At 42.8% G+C, this 18,321-nt stretch overlaps 1 protein-coding gene and 1 long non-coding RNA gene across 9 annotated transcripts in view; one reads left to right on the top strand and one right to left on the bottom strand.

The window, feature by feature from the left end:
- The window catches only part of fubp3 (far upstream element (FUSE) binding protein 3), a 108,069-nt gene that overhangs the window by 35,019 nt on the left and 54,729 nt on the right, over positions 1-18,321 (top strand). For all 8 annotated transcript variants that reach the window (XM_038781574.1, XM_038781573.1, XM_038781572.1 and 5 more), the window contains exons 3-8: positions 712-745; positions 1,323-1,372; positions 7,812-7,883; positions 8,129-8,186; positions 10,015-10,180; positions 12,578-12,676. In XM_038781574.1, coding sequence (XP_038637502.1) covers positions 712-745; positions 1,323-1,372; positions 7,812-7,883; positions 8,129-8,186; positions 10,015-10,180; positions 12,578-12,676 — 479 coding nt within the window. The remainder of the gene's footprint in view (positions 1-711; positions 746-1,322; positions 1,373-7,811; positions 7,884-8,128; positions 8,187-10,014; positions 10,181-12,577; positions 12,677-18,321) is intronic.
- LOC119955428 overlaps positions 17,451-18,321 on the bottom strand; it is a 47,514-nt gene continuing 46,643 nt past the window's right edge. Inside the window, exon 3 of the long non-coding RNA XR_005458469.1 lies at positions 17,451-17,539. This is a non-coding gene — a long non-coding RNA (uncharacterized LOC119955428). The remainder of the gene's footprint in view (positions 17,540-18,321) is intronic.

Here is an 18,321-nt window from a genome sequence, read left to right as displayed (position 1 = left end):
GTACTTTCCCTTAATATCTTGACAATTTAAATCAAATCGCCCTTTCGCCTTTCAAATTCCAGGGAGTACAGCCATAGTTTGGGCAATCTCCCCTCGCAACTTAACCCTTAGGCTTCAGGTATCATTTTGGTAAATCAATGCCGCACTCGCTAAGGTTGGTGCCTTGTACTGTGCACACTGCTCCAGGTGTCGTCGAACCAGCCCTTTGCATGGCTGCAACATGATTTCTACTCCCTAACTGGAGAGTTACCTGATTTGTATTCTAGTCCTCCAGATACAAAACCCTTTTTTAGTGGTTGGGACCCCCCCAAACTTTGGATCTCCACAGGTGTTGCACTATTTAGAAAGTAACCTGTTCTACCCTGTTCAGGTGCAAAGTGGATGACTTTCCATTTGCCAACATTGAAATCCATTTTCCACAGTTTTGCTCATTCACTGTAATCTGTCACTATCTTGTTGTAATGTTATGTTTCCAGCTACACACTGCCTTTTGTCAAACTACCTATATAACTGCTGTTGAACTGTGTGCAGGTTGTAACTCCCAGTAAGAGTTATGGTACCGTGAATAGATAGCCTCATTCAGTAAGGTGCATTCTGGAAACTGCTTCAATGTACTCCTGTGTGTTAACACCACAATAAGAGTCCACAGGAGAAAGCTGTACGAGGAGCACTTGTACTTTCAGACTTTAATTCTCCTTTTCCTTTTCTCAGTAGTGAACCAGCTTGGGGGAATGGTGCATCAAAGGTAAGTAGCAGATTGTTGTAATTATTGCGCATCTATCTATAGTATGTATGCAAGTATTTTTATACAATTTTAAGTTTCCCCAGAGCAATTGGTACCAGGCACTAAAAGTAGACATAATTTTAGAAGTCTTTTTTTCTTGGACATGATCCCATGCTTTAGTCTCACATGGTTTCATTAGAAAGTGTGTGAATGTAGAACCACCCAATGTCATTTCAAAGTAGTGATTTATGCATTATTAACCGTAGGCTCTCAATCTACAAACAAAATTGGCTTGCAAGTGTTTATATTGCCTTGCCGCACAGCTTCCATTAGTTAGATGTATGGGTGTGGAAGTCCTGTCTCCAGTTCAAAAAAGTGGACTGTAACTATACGTTTTGAGATTAACCAGTCACTTTGCTTAAAATCGCTGCTCCTTTTGTAATGATTAAAACGTGGAAGTAGCCTTTAATCATGTAATTTTGGCCCAATTGTGGGGCTCAATATCCAGTTCCTTAGGTTTTATTATTACAATATGATTGAAAACAGGGGTATTCCATTCTGTTCTTGTAAGCTGCATCTTTCAAAATTCTTCTTTCAGGACTATAATGTCTGAAGAGTATAAAGTGCCTGATAAAATGGTTGGATTCAGTAAGTATGAAACTTTTGGAAAATATGTGTGGTTTAAATTGCAGGTTATTTTTTTAAAATACAGCAAATGACATTTAAACACTCATACAAAATGTTGTTTGTGAGAAGCGTTAATTATTATAATCTCAGGATGTCCGATCGATATTTTTGCACAACTTCGCAGTTAGAATCTCTGGATCTATGTTGTATTTTTAAACGTTTTTTAAAAATTAGCAGCAGAATGGTTTGCTTTTATTTCGACCGTGCAAATTGGCTTGGAGTTTGGTTACCACAAATTTGTGGCGTGAAAGAAGAATTATTTTGAAGTTCAACAATAACCTGATCAATACGTGATGCATAAAGTGGCTGAAGATCAAATCTGATTACACGCTTTAGTTTTGCCTGCATGGCAGGTTTTTGACCTCAGCTGGTTTCTGTTTCAAAAGTCGGGTACAGGTGTGAAAGGTGCATGAGAAGACTACAGAAAGTAATCTTTCACTGGAGAGTTACCTGATTTGTTTGCTTGCGTTTTTTCCTGGTGAGGTAACAGAGGGCTGATCGGAATGCTGTTGATGTGTTGCACATGAACTTCCAAAAGACTTGATAAGATACTGCACAACAGACTTGTATGCAAAGTTATAGCTCATAGATTAAAAGGATGTATATAAAATTGGCTAAGTGACAGGAAACCGTAATGTTGACGGCTGGTTTTCAAACTGGAGGAAGGTTTATATTGGAGTTCCCCAGGAATCAGTGTTAGGGCCACTACTCTTTCTGATGTACAGTACTGATCTAGATCTTGGTTTACAGGGCACAATGTCAATATTTGAGGATCATGCGCTATTGGATAGCAAAGAATGGGTTTTGATCCATTGACCTCTGGGTTCCACTGTGCCACTCTGCTCCTACACTTGAGGATCATAAGAAACTTGGACGTATTGTGAACTGAGAGGAGGATAGTCTAAAACTTCAAAACGGCATACGCAGATTGCTGGAGATGGGCAGATATGTGGCAAATGAAACTTAGTGCAGAGAAGTGTGAAGTGAACACCAGTATAAAGCGGGGCAGGAGCAGGGGGGCGTGTGTCTATGTGCACAAGTTATTGAAGGTGTCAGGACAAGTTGAGAACGTGATTAATAAAGAGTATAGCAGCGTATGGCATCCTGCGCCTTTTCAATTGGGGAATAGAGTACAAAAGCAAGTCATGTGGGAACCTGTATAAAATACAGGTTCTGCCTCAATTGGGTATTGTTTCCAGTTGTCGGCTTCATATTGAGGCAGGATGTGAAGGCATTGGAGTGGGTGCAGAAAAGGTTCATTAAAATAGTTCCTGGGTGAGGAGCTTCTTTCAAGTAGAAAGATTGGGGAAGTTGGGACTGTTCTCTTGGAGAATAGAAAGTTGAGAGGAGATTTGATAGAGGTATTCAAAATCATGAGGGGTCTGGACAGAGTACATAGGGAGAAGGTACTCCCATTGGTGGAAGGTTCGAGAACCCGAGGGAATTGGTTTGAGCTAATTGGCCAAAGAAGCAATGGAGTCACGAGAAAAACCTTCAGGCACTGAGTGGTTAGGATCTGGAATGTGCTGCCTGTGTGTGTGGCTGAGGCAGGATCAACCAGGCTTTCAAAAGGGAATTGAACCATTATCTGAAAATGAAAACTATTGCAAGGCCATGGAGAAAATGCAGGGAAGTGACACCAAGTGAATTATTCCTTCCAGTGGCCAGCACAGATACAGTGGGCTGAATAGCCTCCTACGCTGTAACACTCTGATTCAGGTTGGTGTTGTATACCATATAATGAAAGAAGTCAATCTCGCGATTTTCTGACCTGTGCATGAAAGGAATGAAAATAAAAATGTCCAGGTCTTTTATTCCCTGTGTCTTGCCTCCTGCCCTATTGATTTCTTCATGTTGAACTGAATAGAGATGTTCGTCTAATAGGAGTGTGTGTCACATTTGGTTGTCCATGAGCCCGTAGAGGCTAGATATTGGGCAATATTTGTACAAGCTAGCAATAGATTGCCTGCTTCGGTTTTCTGTTAGGGGGAGAAGCTTTTAAATGGATTGCAAAAACTTTGCATAAATCTACAGGATCATCAAATTTAGTAAGTTGGTACAGTAGGTGGTTTCGTTGACAATATGCCTGTTTTGCCTGCATAAATTGCAATTCCAAATTGAATGGAATCCACATGCATGTATCTGATTAGTGTTTCATTTATCTCAATTAGTGCTCGAGAGGATCTTGGATGATATGAGGGTTGAACTCACACAGGTCTTGCCTCACCTGAGGTGTGGCGATCCTCGGGTTAAATCGCCACCAGTCAGCCCTTCCCCTCAAAGGGGAAAGCAGCCTATGGTCATCTGGGACTAGGGCAACTTTACCTTGCTGTTTATCCGACGGGGATTCCGATTTATAACGGTTACAGTAAAAATAAGTGAAGGTCTAAATACTATCAGAGGGGTCAGCAGTAAGATTATGGGAGGAGGCATAGACTTGGCAGATAAACTGACAAGCAGATTGGCACGTGAGTTGGTGGGAAGAAAGCCATGTCCTCGTATTCATAAAAAGTCTCCCTTGACCGTTGTAACATATACTCCGCTTTACTCGTGGAAAATAAGTGAAATTGCGTCTGAAGCTTTAGCCTGTCTGCCTATATATAACTCAAGAATGGGGGTCATGGAATATTAACAGTCTATTTCCAAAATTCAATCCACCAATTTTTGTTTTCATTTTCTTTAAAATTATAATATCTATAACACAGTTTTGATCCCATTCAAAAGTAAGATGGCGGGTGTCTAGTTTGGGAAGGGACGAAAGAATTGATGTAATAAATTTATTGTCCCTGTTAGGAGTGGAGACATTCGCCGAAATTCTATCTAGAAAAAGCGAGTAAGCATGGTGGACATGAGAGAAGTAGGATAAGTCCCTTTTGACTAGGTGGAGGAAGCACTAAGGGTCGACACAACCCATTTGTGTCCAAGGTGGAAAGAGCCTTGGACACACGGGAAGAGGCGAAAGTCTTGGAACGTGAATGATCCAGGCTTGGATTTATAACAGTTTTGATCCCCTTCAAAAGTAAGATGGTGGGTGTCTAGATTGGGAAGGGAGGAAAGAATTGATGTAATAAATTTATGGTCCCTGTTAGGAGTGTCGACATTCGCCGAAAATATAGGGGTTTGAGAAAGTGCGCCGCTAACTATTGTACAATGTCCTCCAGGATCTGAGATTGCATTTCAGGGGAGAACTGTATTCTTTTGTTAATCAAATTTGGCCAACGCCCTAGCTTTGCCATTAAAGTTTGAATTAAACACCTGGCCAACCTATGTTTTGCATAATCTGGTGTGATCATTAACATGGAGGTGTGTCTCCTGAAGGAATGCTACATCAGTGTTGAGACTCTTGATAAAAGAAAATTACTGCGGATGCTGGAATCTGAAATGAAAGAGAAAATGCTGGAAAATCTCAGCAGGTCTGGCAACATCTGTGGGGAGAGAAAAGAGCTAACGTTTAACAAAAGATCACCTGAACTTGAAGCTCTTCTCCCTGCAGATGCTGTCAGACCTACTGAGATTGACTGTCGGAGGGATTAAAACGTTCCAAAGTGAGACTCTTGAGATGCGAAAACACTTTGGAATGTTCTAAACCCTATGCCAGTCAAACATATCGCGTAACTAGACTGATTGAGAGCCCCGTACCACCCTGACCGCCTAAGCTAGTTGTGCATAAGGAAGACTTTACAAACCGGTCAGTAAATTGAATGAAAAAGAAAGCAAGGCCAAGAGGATCCATTACACAATGAAAAAGCTCAAATACAAGAAGGTCTTTGCTTACTGCTGACATAAAATTCCACCCCCAACCCCCCGCCCCTCAAAATCTCCAGAACAGTCATCGTACTTCCAAACCACTAGAACAAAAACTAAATGGTGTGATAGTAAACCTTTAAATAAAACCATAAATCAAATCTTAAATTTGCCAATATAAACAAGATGGCCAGCGGGACGTCCATCTTAGATAGCATCCGGTGACTGTGCAGCCTCGGTAATGGAGCGTACCCCTGACATTATGTAATAAGCCATTGAAAAGTTGCTTGTTGCAGTCGCATGATAAGAGCTCTAGTGCAGTCAAACAGGCCCTTAAGTTTTTAAAAAAATAAACTTAGTTCCCAATTATTTATTTTCCAATTAAGGGGCAATTTAGTGTGGCCAATCCACCTCACCTGCACAGCTTTGGGTTGTGGGGGTGAGACCCACGCAGACACGGGGAGAATGTGCAAACTCCACACGGACAGTGACCCGGGATCGAACCCAGGTCCTCCGTGCTGTGACGCAGCAGTGCTAACCACTGTGCCATCGCAGTGCTAACCACTGTGCCATCGTGCCACCCTTCAATGCCCTTAATTTTGAGCACAATAAATGGCCAATGAGGACAATCGAGCACATGATACCCAAAACAACAGCAAAACTCATCAACCTCCTGGCTAGTTTGGGAATTCAACGAGGCTATAATCTGACATTTCGCCTTAATTCACGGTAGCCAAATATTTTGACCATAACCGAAAGAATCAGCCATGATGCCCTCGTGGAAACGGGGATAATGCAGCATTAAATTGCCATGAAAATACAACCCCTAAAAGTCTGATGCTGACATTCCCCATAGCCGGAGGAAGAACCAAGATGAGAACCTGGACTGTAGATCCACATTCAACGGAATCGCCTATAATGACCCCAAGTGTAAAACACAACGAGCAGATATTGGAAAGGCATAGTTTCCAATCATTACTCCGATAAAAATCACCGAGTTATCAATAATCAGTCGGGAATTAAATATGCACCGCTGAAGGCAAGAATCTGAATTGTCTGGTGTGTCAATGAAACTATCTTCTCTGTTAAATGTGATGCAGAGACGGGTGGGTTGAATCAAACCAAAGCTTATTCCTTTCTTGTACAGCGTGAGTTTGATGTTGTTAAAAGCTGCTTGCCTCCTTGCCAGGTCTGCACTCGTGTTCCAGTAGATCCTGATTGGGTGGCCTTGGTAACTGGCATCGCGGTGTTCCCTTGCCCACTGAGAAATTAGCCCCTTATCTTTGTAACGATGGAACCGTACTACAATACCTCATGGGGTTTCGCCAGGGCGAGGTTTCAGCTGAAGGCTATGGTGGGCTCAGTCTAACTCCGGGGAGTTAGAGAGAGTTTCCTCGCCCACCACCTTTTTTGAATAATTCCAAAGTAAACAGTGTTGCGACTAGGCCCTCAGTCCCCTCTGGTAGACCAACAATGCATAAGTTTTGTTGGCTCAACCAGGTTTTCAGATCATCAACTTTGACCCACAATGACACGCTCTCCTTAATCGCTGCAGTCGGCCTGGGCGTGAGCGTTCAGATGCTGTCGCTGTGGACCGAAAGGGCCATCTGGATGTTGGTAAGGGTGTTGGCGTGGGAATCAACTACTAAGTGAATGGTGTCGACGGAGGACCAAATAGGATCCAGTGACTTTTCCAAGGAATTTTTCCGCTTCAGAGCTAAACTTCGTCTGGATTTGTCGAACTCAAGTGTCCAGAATTTCAATTAGCTTCAGTTGTTAAAAGCATTGGCATCTTTTTTTTCAAAATTGTTTTTTTTTTAAAGAGTACCCAATTCTATTTTTTCCTATTAAGGGGCAATTTAGCGTGGCCGATCCACCTACCCTGCACATCTTTTTGCATTTTGGGGGTAAGACCCACGTAGACACGGAGAATGTGCAAACCCCACACGGACAGTGACCCAGGGCCAAGATCGTACCTGGGCCATCAGCACCATGAGGCAGCAGTGCTAACCACTGCTCCGCCCTGCTACCCAAAAAGTGTTGCTATCTTAACTGTAGCCGCCTCGGCAGTCACGTCTTTCTTATTTGCGTCTTTCTTATTCGATTCTCCCCCCCCCCCCCCCCCCCCAGCCTGTAAGTTTTAAATTCTTGGGCATATTTAACTAAACTTGTTACCTGAATGCTTGAGTTCATTCTATACTCTGCTGTATTGAAAAGAAAAAAAATCATCAGGATAAACACCACATAATTTCCTCTAGATCGCTCAACCAGAAATCCTCTTCTATTGGTGAGATGTTACTTTTGTTGTCGCACCCAGGAATCGATGAAGTCTCAGCTTGGGGTGCAATGCAGTTTGAATATTCCTTTCTGGGATGTCGAATAGAATCCCCCATTTTAAATCCAACCATATTACTGCTGAGACGCTTGTTTAAATATTACTTGAATGTATTGGACATAACTTTTCATTGTTCCTCACAGATGACTATTCCAATGCTCGATATATTTTGCATTAAATGCTCCTTGTAGGTCTCATTTTTAGGCGCGTCATATTCAAATCCAGTTTATATAGACTAGAATGGGGGTTACTTTCTCTTTAAGGTAATGTTGATATTCCTGTCATTCTATTGACTCCAATTTTGACACTTTCTCTTTTCAGTAATTGGCAGGGGAGGAGAACAAATATCTCGGATACAGATGGAATCGGGCTGCAAAATTCAGATTGCTCCTGGTAAGCACTTGTCTGCCAAGGTTAGGTTATATTGTCTTCAGTTTCTGGTCTAATTGTACGTTCATACACCTTACAAAAGTCTCTTCATTGTGATGTACTCCTGCTACCATTATTGCCGAGGTTGATGTGAAATTTTGACACTGTTCTGGCGTCACAAATATATCTTAACTTCTTCAGTAATAAGACTGTGATATCAGGATTTCTCATTTCCTGTGAGCTAACCTCTCTTTTTGCACCCCTGCAAGATAGTGGAGGTCTCCCAGAAAGATCCTGCACATTGACGGGCTCCCCCGAGAACATAGAGTAAGTGTTGACTGTCGTCTTCAATTCTCCTGAGTGGATGTTTGACATATTAAGCTACTGGGCCATCTGTTGCATAATTTGGATTTTCATGCCCCATCTTGTGTTTTTGCATCCAGTTTCACCTGCCACAAATGTTCTTACCTTGCCTATCATTATCCCCTCCCACATCCAAGGCTCTGGGATGCTGAGATTAATCATAGCACACCTACCTGCTACCCCTTTGACGCCCTTGAAACTGCAACTTAATTGTATGTGGCAAAATGTTGAGTGTTACCTTTTACCTATTGAGGGCAAGGGAGTCACAAAATTATATTCATCCAAGACCCAATACTGTTGGCCTTGCTGAGACCCATGACTAACTCTGCGTGCTCACTTGCCCAAAGTTGTTGAAGCACTATTTTGGCAGTGGCATTCTTTTATCATTCTGTCACGGCACAGTTGTTAGCATGGCTGCCTCCCAGCGTAGGTGACCCAGGTTCGATTCCATCCTTGGGTGACTGGAGTTTGCACGTTCTCCCCCTGTCTGCGTAGGTTTCCCCTCCGGATGTTACAGTTTCCTCCCACAGTCCAAAGATGTGTTTAGGTTAGGTGAATTGGTCATGCTAAGTTGCCCTTTGGTGTCCAAAAATGTGCAAGTTAAGTGGGGTTATGGGTATAGGGTGGGGGAGTGGGCTGTAGGGCACTTTTTCAGTGGATCGGTGCAGACTTGATGGGCCGAATGACCTCCTCCTGCGTTGTGTGGATTCTATGTCCAGTGTCAAAAAGGAGAACTTGAATTTCACTTTAAACTAGCAGAACCTTTGTACAAAATCGATTTAGATGCTGCTTTGGTTGACCTCACAGGATTGAAACAGGCAAGATAAGATTGTTGTATCTACTTTTTCACATGAATGTGTATAGCTAACTTCTTTTGGGTAATGATTAACGAAATATAAACAGAAGGGACAAAAGTTGTCTGACGGCTGAACTGCCAAGTCTTGCATGGTCTGCAGTTTGGGTTTGAGACCTGACAGATCATGGTCTGCCTTCAAAGACCTCTGCACTAGGAAAGAGGGATTTGCAGGATTGTTTTTGCTAACAATGGAGTAAGGGAAACGGGACTTAAAATCGTGGCGTGACTTAGTGAGACTTTGCAATAATTTTAGCAAGAGTTTTTTTTAAAGACTTGATTTTTTTTGTCATATAATTGTGCTGAAATGCCTTTTGCCACACTAATATAACCATGACCATTTCTCACACATGCGCTGCTAACAGCAACGACATCCTTGCTTGTTGCTTGTAATACTTTGATCTAAATGTTTCGGAACAGCATTTCCCTTTTCTCAGACCCGTCCTCTGCCAACTATGCATTTGAGTCATTGTTAAAAGAGGCATGAGAATTGTAGTCTCCTCTTGTTCATTCCTTCCCCTTTCAAAGTATCAGCCAGCACCAGTTTCTGCTTGATGTCTCCACCTGTCGGGAAAGATGCATTGAGAGATTTGAGCTGTAAATCCGTGTACTATGGGACAGCACAGTAGAGTGCTGTGTTTTGAAACCCCAAACTGGGGATATTAAGCTCATGAGACTATTTGCCGAAAATGGGCTGAATGTTTCTGGAACTGAAGTAATTAAAAAACTCTTCAAAATGTTGGTAAATTGAAACCTTCAACTTGCTAACAGAATGAAATGATCACAGCGAAGGGTTACATCAGTCTGACACTAACATTCCTGTGAAGTATCTTGTTGAATTTGATTTAATTCAGTCATGCAAAATTGTTTGAATTGTATAGTTCTGTGCTTTCAAGACTGGCTTGACTGATCACCATGATGTGCTGGTTTATTAATCAGAGAAGCGAAAAGACTCCTAGGGCAGATTGTGGATCGGTGTCGGAACGGACCCGGCTTTCATAATGACATTGATAGCTCCAACAGTGCTATACAGGAAATCCAAATCCCAGCCAGCAAAGTGGGTCTTGTCATTGGCAAAGGAGGGGAAACCATTAAACAACTGCAGGTAAGAGAAGCCTATGACAATGTGGTGGAGTCACCTTTGCCTCACATTTTCAATTGCTGGCAATGTATTCTGTGACCTCAATATCTGAAAACTTATTGGACCCAGCAGCTTACTGGTCCAACTTTCCTATACTGTGTCTGGGCATTCTGGATAGACTGATATATTCTGACCAATTACTTGCTGTCCCGAATTCATCTGCACTGGACAAGTAGAGCCCATTTGTAATATAAGCACAAAATGCTGGAAATCCAAAATAAAACTGGAAAATACTGGGAAAACTCTGCAGGTCTGGCAACATTTGTGGAGAAACAGGAGTTAATGTTTCGAGTCCTGATGACTCTTCAATGATGTGACCAAAGTTGCTTCAGTGCATTGATACTGATGTGTTAACAAAGTTAAATGATGTGGAGATGCCCGCGTTGGACTGGGGTGAGCACAGTAAGAAGTCTTACAACACCAGGTTAAAGTCCAACATGTTTGTTTCAAACACGAGCTTTCGGAGCAGCTCCTTCCTCAGGTGAATGAAGAGGTATGTTCCAGAAACATATATATATAGACAAATTCAAAGATGCCAGACAATGCTTGGAATGTGAGCATTTGCAGGTAATCAAATCTTTACAGATCCAGAGATTAGGGTAATCCCAGGTTAAAGAGGTGTGAATTGTCTCAAACCAGGACAGTTGGTAGGATTTTGCAAACCCAGGCCAGATGGTGGGGGGTGAATGTAATGCAACATGAATCCCAGGTCCCGGTTGAGGCCGCACTCATGCGTGCGGAACTTGGCTATAAATTTCTGATCGCCAATTCTGCGTTGTCGCGTGTCCTGAAGGCCGCCTTGGAGAACGCTTACCCGGAGATCAGAGGCTGAATGCCCTTGACTGCGGAAGTGTTCCCCGACTGGAAGGGAACATTCCTGCCTGGTGATTGTTGCGCGATGCCCGTTCATTCGTTGTCGCAGCGTTTGCATGGTCTCGCCAATGTACCACGCTTCGATTGTAATGCATGTCGCATAACATTCACCCCCACCATCTGGCCTGGCCTTGCAAAATCCTACCAACTGTCCTGGCTTGAGACAATTCACACCCCTTTAACCTGGGATTACCCCATCTCTGGATCTGTAATGGTTTGATTACCCGCAAATGCTCGCATTCCAAGCATTGTCTGACATCTTTGACATATATATGTGTTTCTGGAACATACCTCTCCATTCACCTGAGGAAGGAGCAGTGCTCCGAAAGCTAGTGTTCGAAACAAACCTGTTGGACTTTAACCTGGTGTTGTAAGACTTCTTAAAGTTAAATTATACTCATTTATTCATTTCCAATGTTCTAAATTCAAATCGCTTTAATTAGTGATAAACCTGTAACTTCTGGTATTATACCAGTAATATGTTCAAGTATTCTCTGAACTCTGCCTATGTTTGGTGGACCATTTACCATCTGGTTTTTAATAGTTCACGCGTAAAAAAAAAATACAAAATGTGAAAAGTTCATGTTAACAGGGTCCATGTTAGTTGGTGAAATCAAAACTAAGACTGACTTTCCTTGCTGAGAAAGTTTATTATCTTGTTCGATGCCAACAATCCTCACTTCCACCCAGTGTCCCAGCCATCCTTTATTTGTATATGTTCCAATAACCATTACCTGTTTCCAGTAACAGTGTAATTGAATTTAAAAAATGGAACACTGTAATTGATAAGACATTGACAGGATTAAAGGGTATAGACACACTGGGGAATGTTCATAAAACGTTTGCTAGGATAATTCCAGAACTGATTCCACTTGCGGGATAGAGGTGGTCATTATATTTCAATAAGAAATTCAAGAATACGTCTTTACCCAGAGTGGTAAGAATGTGGACTTACTACTGCAAGGAGTAGTTGAGATGACACTCCAAGCAGCATTTAAGGTGTTAATAGATTTCCTTTGAGCAGAGGAGACTGAGGGCATGTTTGAGATGTATAAAATTCTGAGGGGCATAGATAGAGTAGACAGGAAGAAACCTTTCCCCTTGGTGGAGGGATCAGTGACCATAGAATGAGATTTAAGGTATGGGGCAGGTGGTTTAGAGGGGATGTGAGGAAAAACGTTTCCACCCAGTGGGTGGTAGGAGCCTGGAACTTGCTGCCTGAAAGGGTGGTGGAGGCAGAGACCCTACGAAGTACAGATGTGCACTTGTGATGCCAAGGCATACAAGGCTATGGACCAAGTGCTGGAAACTGGGATCAGAATAGTTTCATGGGGGTTCTCGACTGGCGCAGATGCGATAGGCCAAGAGGCCTTTCCTGTGCTGTGGCCCTCTATGGCTGGGCCAAATGAATGTTCTAAGCTTTGTTTTAATTGATTACTAGAGTGTCAGTGCCTAGATGTCAGATCATGATCCGTTTCTCTTTTTCAGGAGAAAACAGGTGTAAAAATGATAATGATTCAGGATGGACCACTTCCCACAGGCGCAGACAAACCACTGCGGATTACAGGGGATCCTTACAAAGTACAGGTGTGTTGACCTTCGTATCCCTCATTTAGATGATTAGCGCACAAGTTCTGTGTAATTTATCCCAGTACACCTCTATATGTCCGTTAAAATTGTCTTTACCTAATTTGACACTTAAAGTCCTTGTGCTGGGTGTTCAGGGGCACAGTGGCTTAGTTTCCATCGATAGCCAGTGCCATTTTGAACTTGGTCACCATCTCACCATGTCAGTGCTGACTTTGCTTTTCACTTTGCAAAATGGGAAACTGCAAATCTCGTACCAAGATTCTGGGAGAGTAAGCACAATTTCTGCCCTGCCAGGCTGGGATGATCAAAACTGCAGAGACTCAAAATCAGAACTTGGTCGAGAATGGTGGGCCTAGGTTGTTCAGCAGCTGAAGAAAATAGCTTGATGTGTTGGCATTAATATGATGTCCTTTACATTTTTTACTCCCAAACCAAGGAAACTAGTGTAAAGTATTTTACATGGAACTTTCCCTCATTCCATTCTTTTTAGCCCCCCCCCCCAAAAAAAACTCGTGCCTTTGTACATGCATATTAGAGGCTGATGATACATTTCCGTACATGCAGGCACAAATGTCCTCTGGCATACAGAGAGCTATAGAACATTACAGCGCAGTACAGGCCCTTCGGCCCTCGATGTTGCGCTGCCCTGTGAAACCACTTTAAAGCCCATCTACACTATTCCTTTATCATCCATATATTTATCCAATGACCATCTAAATGCCCTTAATGTTGGCGAGTCCACTACTGTTGCAGGCAGGGCATCCCACGCCCTTGTTACTCTGAGTAAAGAACCTACCTTTGACATCTGTCCTATATCTATCTCCCCATAATTTTAAAACTATGTCCCCTCGTGCTAGCCATCACCATCCGAGGAAAAAGGCTCTCACTGTCCACCCTATCTAATCCTCTGATCATCTTGTATGCCTCTATTAAGTCACCTCTTAACCTTCTTCTCTCTAACGAAAACAGCCGTAAGTCCCTCAGCCTTTCCTCATAAGATCTTCCCTCCATACCAGGCAACATCCTGGTAAAACTCCTCTGCACCCTTTCCAATGCTTCCACATCCTTCCTATAATGCGGCGAACAGAACTGCACGCAATACTCCTAATGCGGCCGCACCAGAGTTTTGTACAGCGGCAACATGACCTCATGGCTCCGAAACTGAATCCCTCTACCAGTAAAAGCTAACACACCATATACCTTCTTAACAACCCTATCAACCTGGGTGACAACTTTCAGGGATCGATGTACATGACACCGAAATCTCTCTGCTCATCCACACTACCGAGAATCTTACCATTAGCTCAGTACTCTGTCTTCCTGTTACTCCTTCCAAAATGAATCCCCATTTAAACTCCATTTGCCAACTCTCAGCCCAGCTCTGCATCTTATCTATGTCCCTCTGTAACCTGCAACATCCTTCCGCACTGTCCACAACTCCACCGACTTTAGTGTCATCTGCAAATTTACTCACCCATCCTTCTACGCCCTCATCCAGATCATTTACAAAAATGACAAACAGTAGTGGCCCTAAAACAGATCCTTGTGGTACACCACTAGTAACTGAACTTCAGGTTGAACATTTCCCATCAACCACCACCCTCTGTCTTCTTACAGCGAGCCAATTTCTGATCCAAACTGCTAAATCACCCTCAATCCCATGCCTCCATATTTTCTGAAATAGCCTACCGTGGGGAACCTTATCACATGCTTTACTGAAATCCATATACACCACATCAACTGCTTTATCCTTGTCCACCTGTTTGGTCACCTTCTCAAAGAACTCAACAAGGTTTGTGAGGCACAACCTACCCTTCGCAAAACCGTGTTGACTATCCCCAATCAAATTATTCCTTTCTGGATGATTATAAATCCTACCTCTTATAAACCTTTCCAAGACTTTTCCCACAACAGAAGTAAGGCTCACTGGTCTATAGTTACCGGGGTTGTCTCTACTCTCCTTCTTGAGCAAGGGGACAACATTTTCTATCCTCCAGTCTTCTGGCACTATTCCTGTAGACAATGACTACAAAGATCAAAGCCAAAGGCTCAGCAATCTCCTCTCTAGCTTCTCAGAGAATCCTAGGATAAATACCATCCGGCCCAGGAGATTTATCTATTTTCACACTTTCCAGAATTGCTAACACCTCCTCCTTATGAACCTCAAGCCCTTCGAGTCTAGTAGCCTGCATCTCAGTATTCTCCTCAACAAAACTGTCTTTTTCCTGCGTGGATACTGACGAAAAGTATTCATTTAGCAGGCCTCCTATCTCCTCGGACTCCGCGCACAACTTCCCACTACTGTCCTTGACTGGCCCTACTCTTACCCTAGTCATTCTTTTATTCCTGACATACCTATAGAAAGCTTTAGGGTTTTCCTTGATCCTACCTGCCAAAGACTTCTCGTGTCCCCTCATGGCTCTTCTTAGCTCTCTCTTTAGGTCCTTCGTAGCTAACTTGTAAATCTCGAGCGTCCTAACTGATACTTCACGTCTCATCTTTACACAAGTTTCCTTCTTCCTCTTGACAAGCGATTCAACTACTTTAGTAAAGCACGGTTCCTTCGGTCGACCACTTCCTCCCTGCCTGACAGGTACATACTTATCAAGGACCCGCAGTAGTTGTGCCTTGAACGAGCTCCACATTTCAATTGTGCCCATCCTGCAAGTCCCCTTCCAATAAGCAACCTGGTACGGCTGCAGATGTATAGACCAAATAGGTTGTTTCCCTGGTGTAACATGGCTGTGCGCTATTTCTTTTCCTATACACGAATCACTTGTCTAATCCCACTTTTCCTCTCTTCTTTCATATGCCTTTAAACCCTCTTATTTTCAAGCAACCATCCAAATAAGGGGAGGGGGTGGCATAGTGGTATTGTCACTGGACTAGTTAACCAGAGGCCCAGAGTAATGCTCTGAGGGATCAAGATTCAACTCCCACCTCTGCAGATGGTGAAATTTGAATTCAATAAAAATCTGGAATTAATAGTCTAATGATGACCACGAAACCATTGTCAATTATCATAAAAAGGCCATCTCCTTCACTCATGTCCTTTAGGGAAGGAAATCTGCCGTCCTTACCCGGTCTGGCCTACATGCGATTCCAGACTCTCAGCAACATGGTTGACCCTTAACTGCCCCCTCAATGGCAATTAGGGATGGGCAATAAATGCTGCCCACGTCCCATGAGCAAATTTTTTTTTTATATTCCCCTGTGAAAGAATGAAATGATTCTGTTTGAACAATGTCTTGTGGCAGGCAATTTTTCATTCTAGCTATCCTCTGAAGAAATTACAGGTCGAATATCCTGTATCCATACATCCAGACATGTCCAAAAACTGAATTTTTCTTGAAAGGTTTTGCAGTTACGTTGATTTACTAACATACAAATTAATATATTACCCATGATTAATATATTATTTGTGTAAAGGTGTTAACAGGTAAAAAGTCACATATGGATGTTGGTAAATGGGGAAACAAGCTCATTTGTAGACCATAGCTAGCTTAGGCTTTATTATGGCCCCGGAGCAGACCCCAACAGTTAGTTGGATGCTGGACAGAAACCCCAATGTTTTACTTGAATTTTGTAAAACTGTGAGGAAAGAATACTTCGTCCCAGGGATGATTTCACGCATAAATAGAGATTTGGGGCGGGTTTTCTGGTGCCCACCCCATCGGGATTCTCCATTCACTGGCTGGTCAATAGGGTTTCCCATTTTGGGGTAGCCCCACGCCGTCAAAATGGTCTGTCGGCAAAATGAAGAATCGTGACAGCGTAGAATCTTTGTCAACTAAACTGCTGAAGAGAAGAAGCTAGTCAGTTCACAAATGCACGCAAAACTGAACCTCTAGAAATTGCTTCAGTCCCTGACTCCTCCCATTAACGACATCATCTTACTAAGCTGAACACAATGTATCTAATTATCTACGCCCCAGGGAGCCCTCCTTGTAAACAAAAGTCCATGACCCAAACTTTTACAGTGCTTTAATTGCACCCCTGTCTTCAAACCAGGATTTTTGAAAACATGATTGCAGCAGTCATATACATAGCACAGAATCATAGAATCCTTACATGCAGGAGGCCGTTCTACCCATCGGGTCTGCGCCACCACTCCAAAAGAGCACCCTACCTAGGCCCACACCTTCACCCTATTCTCATAACCCAGTCGCCCCACCAAAGATATTTGGACACTTAAGGGTGAATTTAGCATGGCTAATCCACCTAACCTGCACATCTTTGGTCTGTGGGAGGAAACCGGAGCACCCGGAGGAAACCCACGCAGACACCAGGAGAACATGCAAACTCCACACAGTCATCCAAGGTCGGAATTGAACCTGGGTCTCTGGTGCTGTGAGGCTGCAGTGCTAACCACTCTACCTCTGTGCTTTTAAGGGCTTTTAACCCATACTGCACAAAATACATATAATACAATATATCAAAAATACAATATATCTGAAATACCTCCCTTCATCACAGCTAATGTAATGTAAATAGGCCACTATATATACAGTAGATCTGCAAACAGGAGATATCTGAATAACAAAACTCCAGCAGTCCCGCGAGTTTGGATAAAGGATACTTTACTGTATTTCTTTTCTATCCTTTAATTATTGATATAATCTTAAATTTTAGCATTTTACAGTCTCACCAACCTGTGGAAGCAATCTCTCAGTGCCTTACCGGTATCTTGAAGACCTTGAAATCTGGTCGATCCCTTCTAGTGCAAAAGGCCTAATATCTAGTCTTTATTCAAAGATGCAATCCTTCATTCTCAGTTGGGTGTCACAAACTGTACAATACTGTAGTTGAAGCTTGCTAAGGTCTTGTAGCAGCTCATTGGTTCCTAGCATTTATACACTCCTGTAGATTCACAAAAACAGAAATTTTGTTTCCCTTTTTCCTGGCCTGATCATCTTGTGCTGACCATGTCAATGACCTATGTATGGATGTGCAGAGGTTCCGCCACTCAGTTTAAAATCTCAACCATTTCAGTAGTGTATTCCTTCCAAAATGTTTTAATTCACATCTCTCTGATCGTAGTTTGAGCAGACCGTCACCATGGATTTACAAAAGAAAAATCTTACTTGACAAATGTATTAGCGCTGCGTGGATCTAACTGGTAGTGTAAATAAAGGACTGCCAATAGATGTAGTATACTTAGATTTCCTAAGGACGTTTGATAAGATGTTGACAAAAGTTTATGCAAGATAAGGGATTATGAAGTTTGGCATAATATGTTAGCATGAGTGGAGATTTGGTTAATGAGAAGAATAGAATAGAATCCCTACAGTGTAAAAGGAGGACATTCGACCCATTGAGTCTGCACCGATCCACTCTGCCCTATACCTGTAACCCCCGTAGCCTAATCTGCACACCCTGGACACTGAGGGACAATTTAGCATTGCCAATCCACCTAATCTGTACATTTTTGGACTGTGGGAGGAAACCCACGCAGACACTGGGAGAGCGTACAAACTCCACACAGTCACCCAAGGTCAGAATTGAACCGTCTCCCTGGTGCTGTGAGGCAGCAGTGTGCCACCCAAAAGAGTCGGGATAAATGGGACAGAATCAAGTTGGCGGACTGTAACTAGTGGAGTGCTGCAAAGATCAGTGCCTTGGACCTCTGCTATTTACAATCT

This window comes from Scyliorhinus canicula, chromosome 21, assembly GCF_902713615.1.
Source record: "Scyliorhinus canicula chromosome 21, sScyCan1.1, whole genome shotgun sequence".
NCBI lineage: Eukaryota > Metazoa > Chordata > Chondrichthyes > Carcharhiniformes > Scyliorhinidae > Scyliorhinus > Scyliorhinus canicula.
This window is presented reverse-complemented; position numbering and strand designations above follow the sequence as displayed.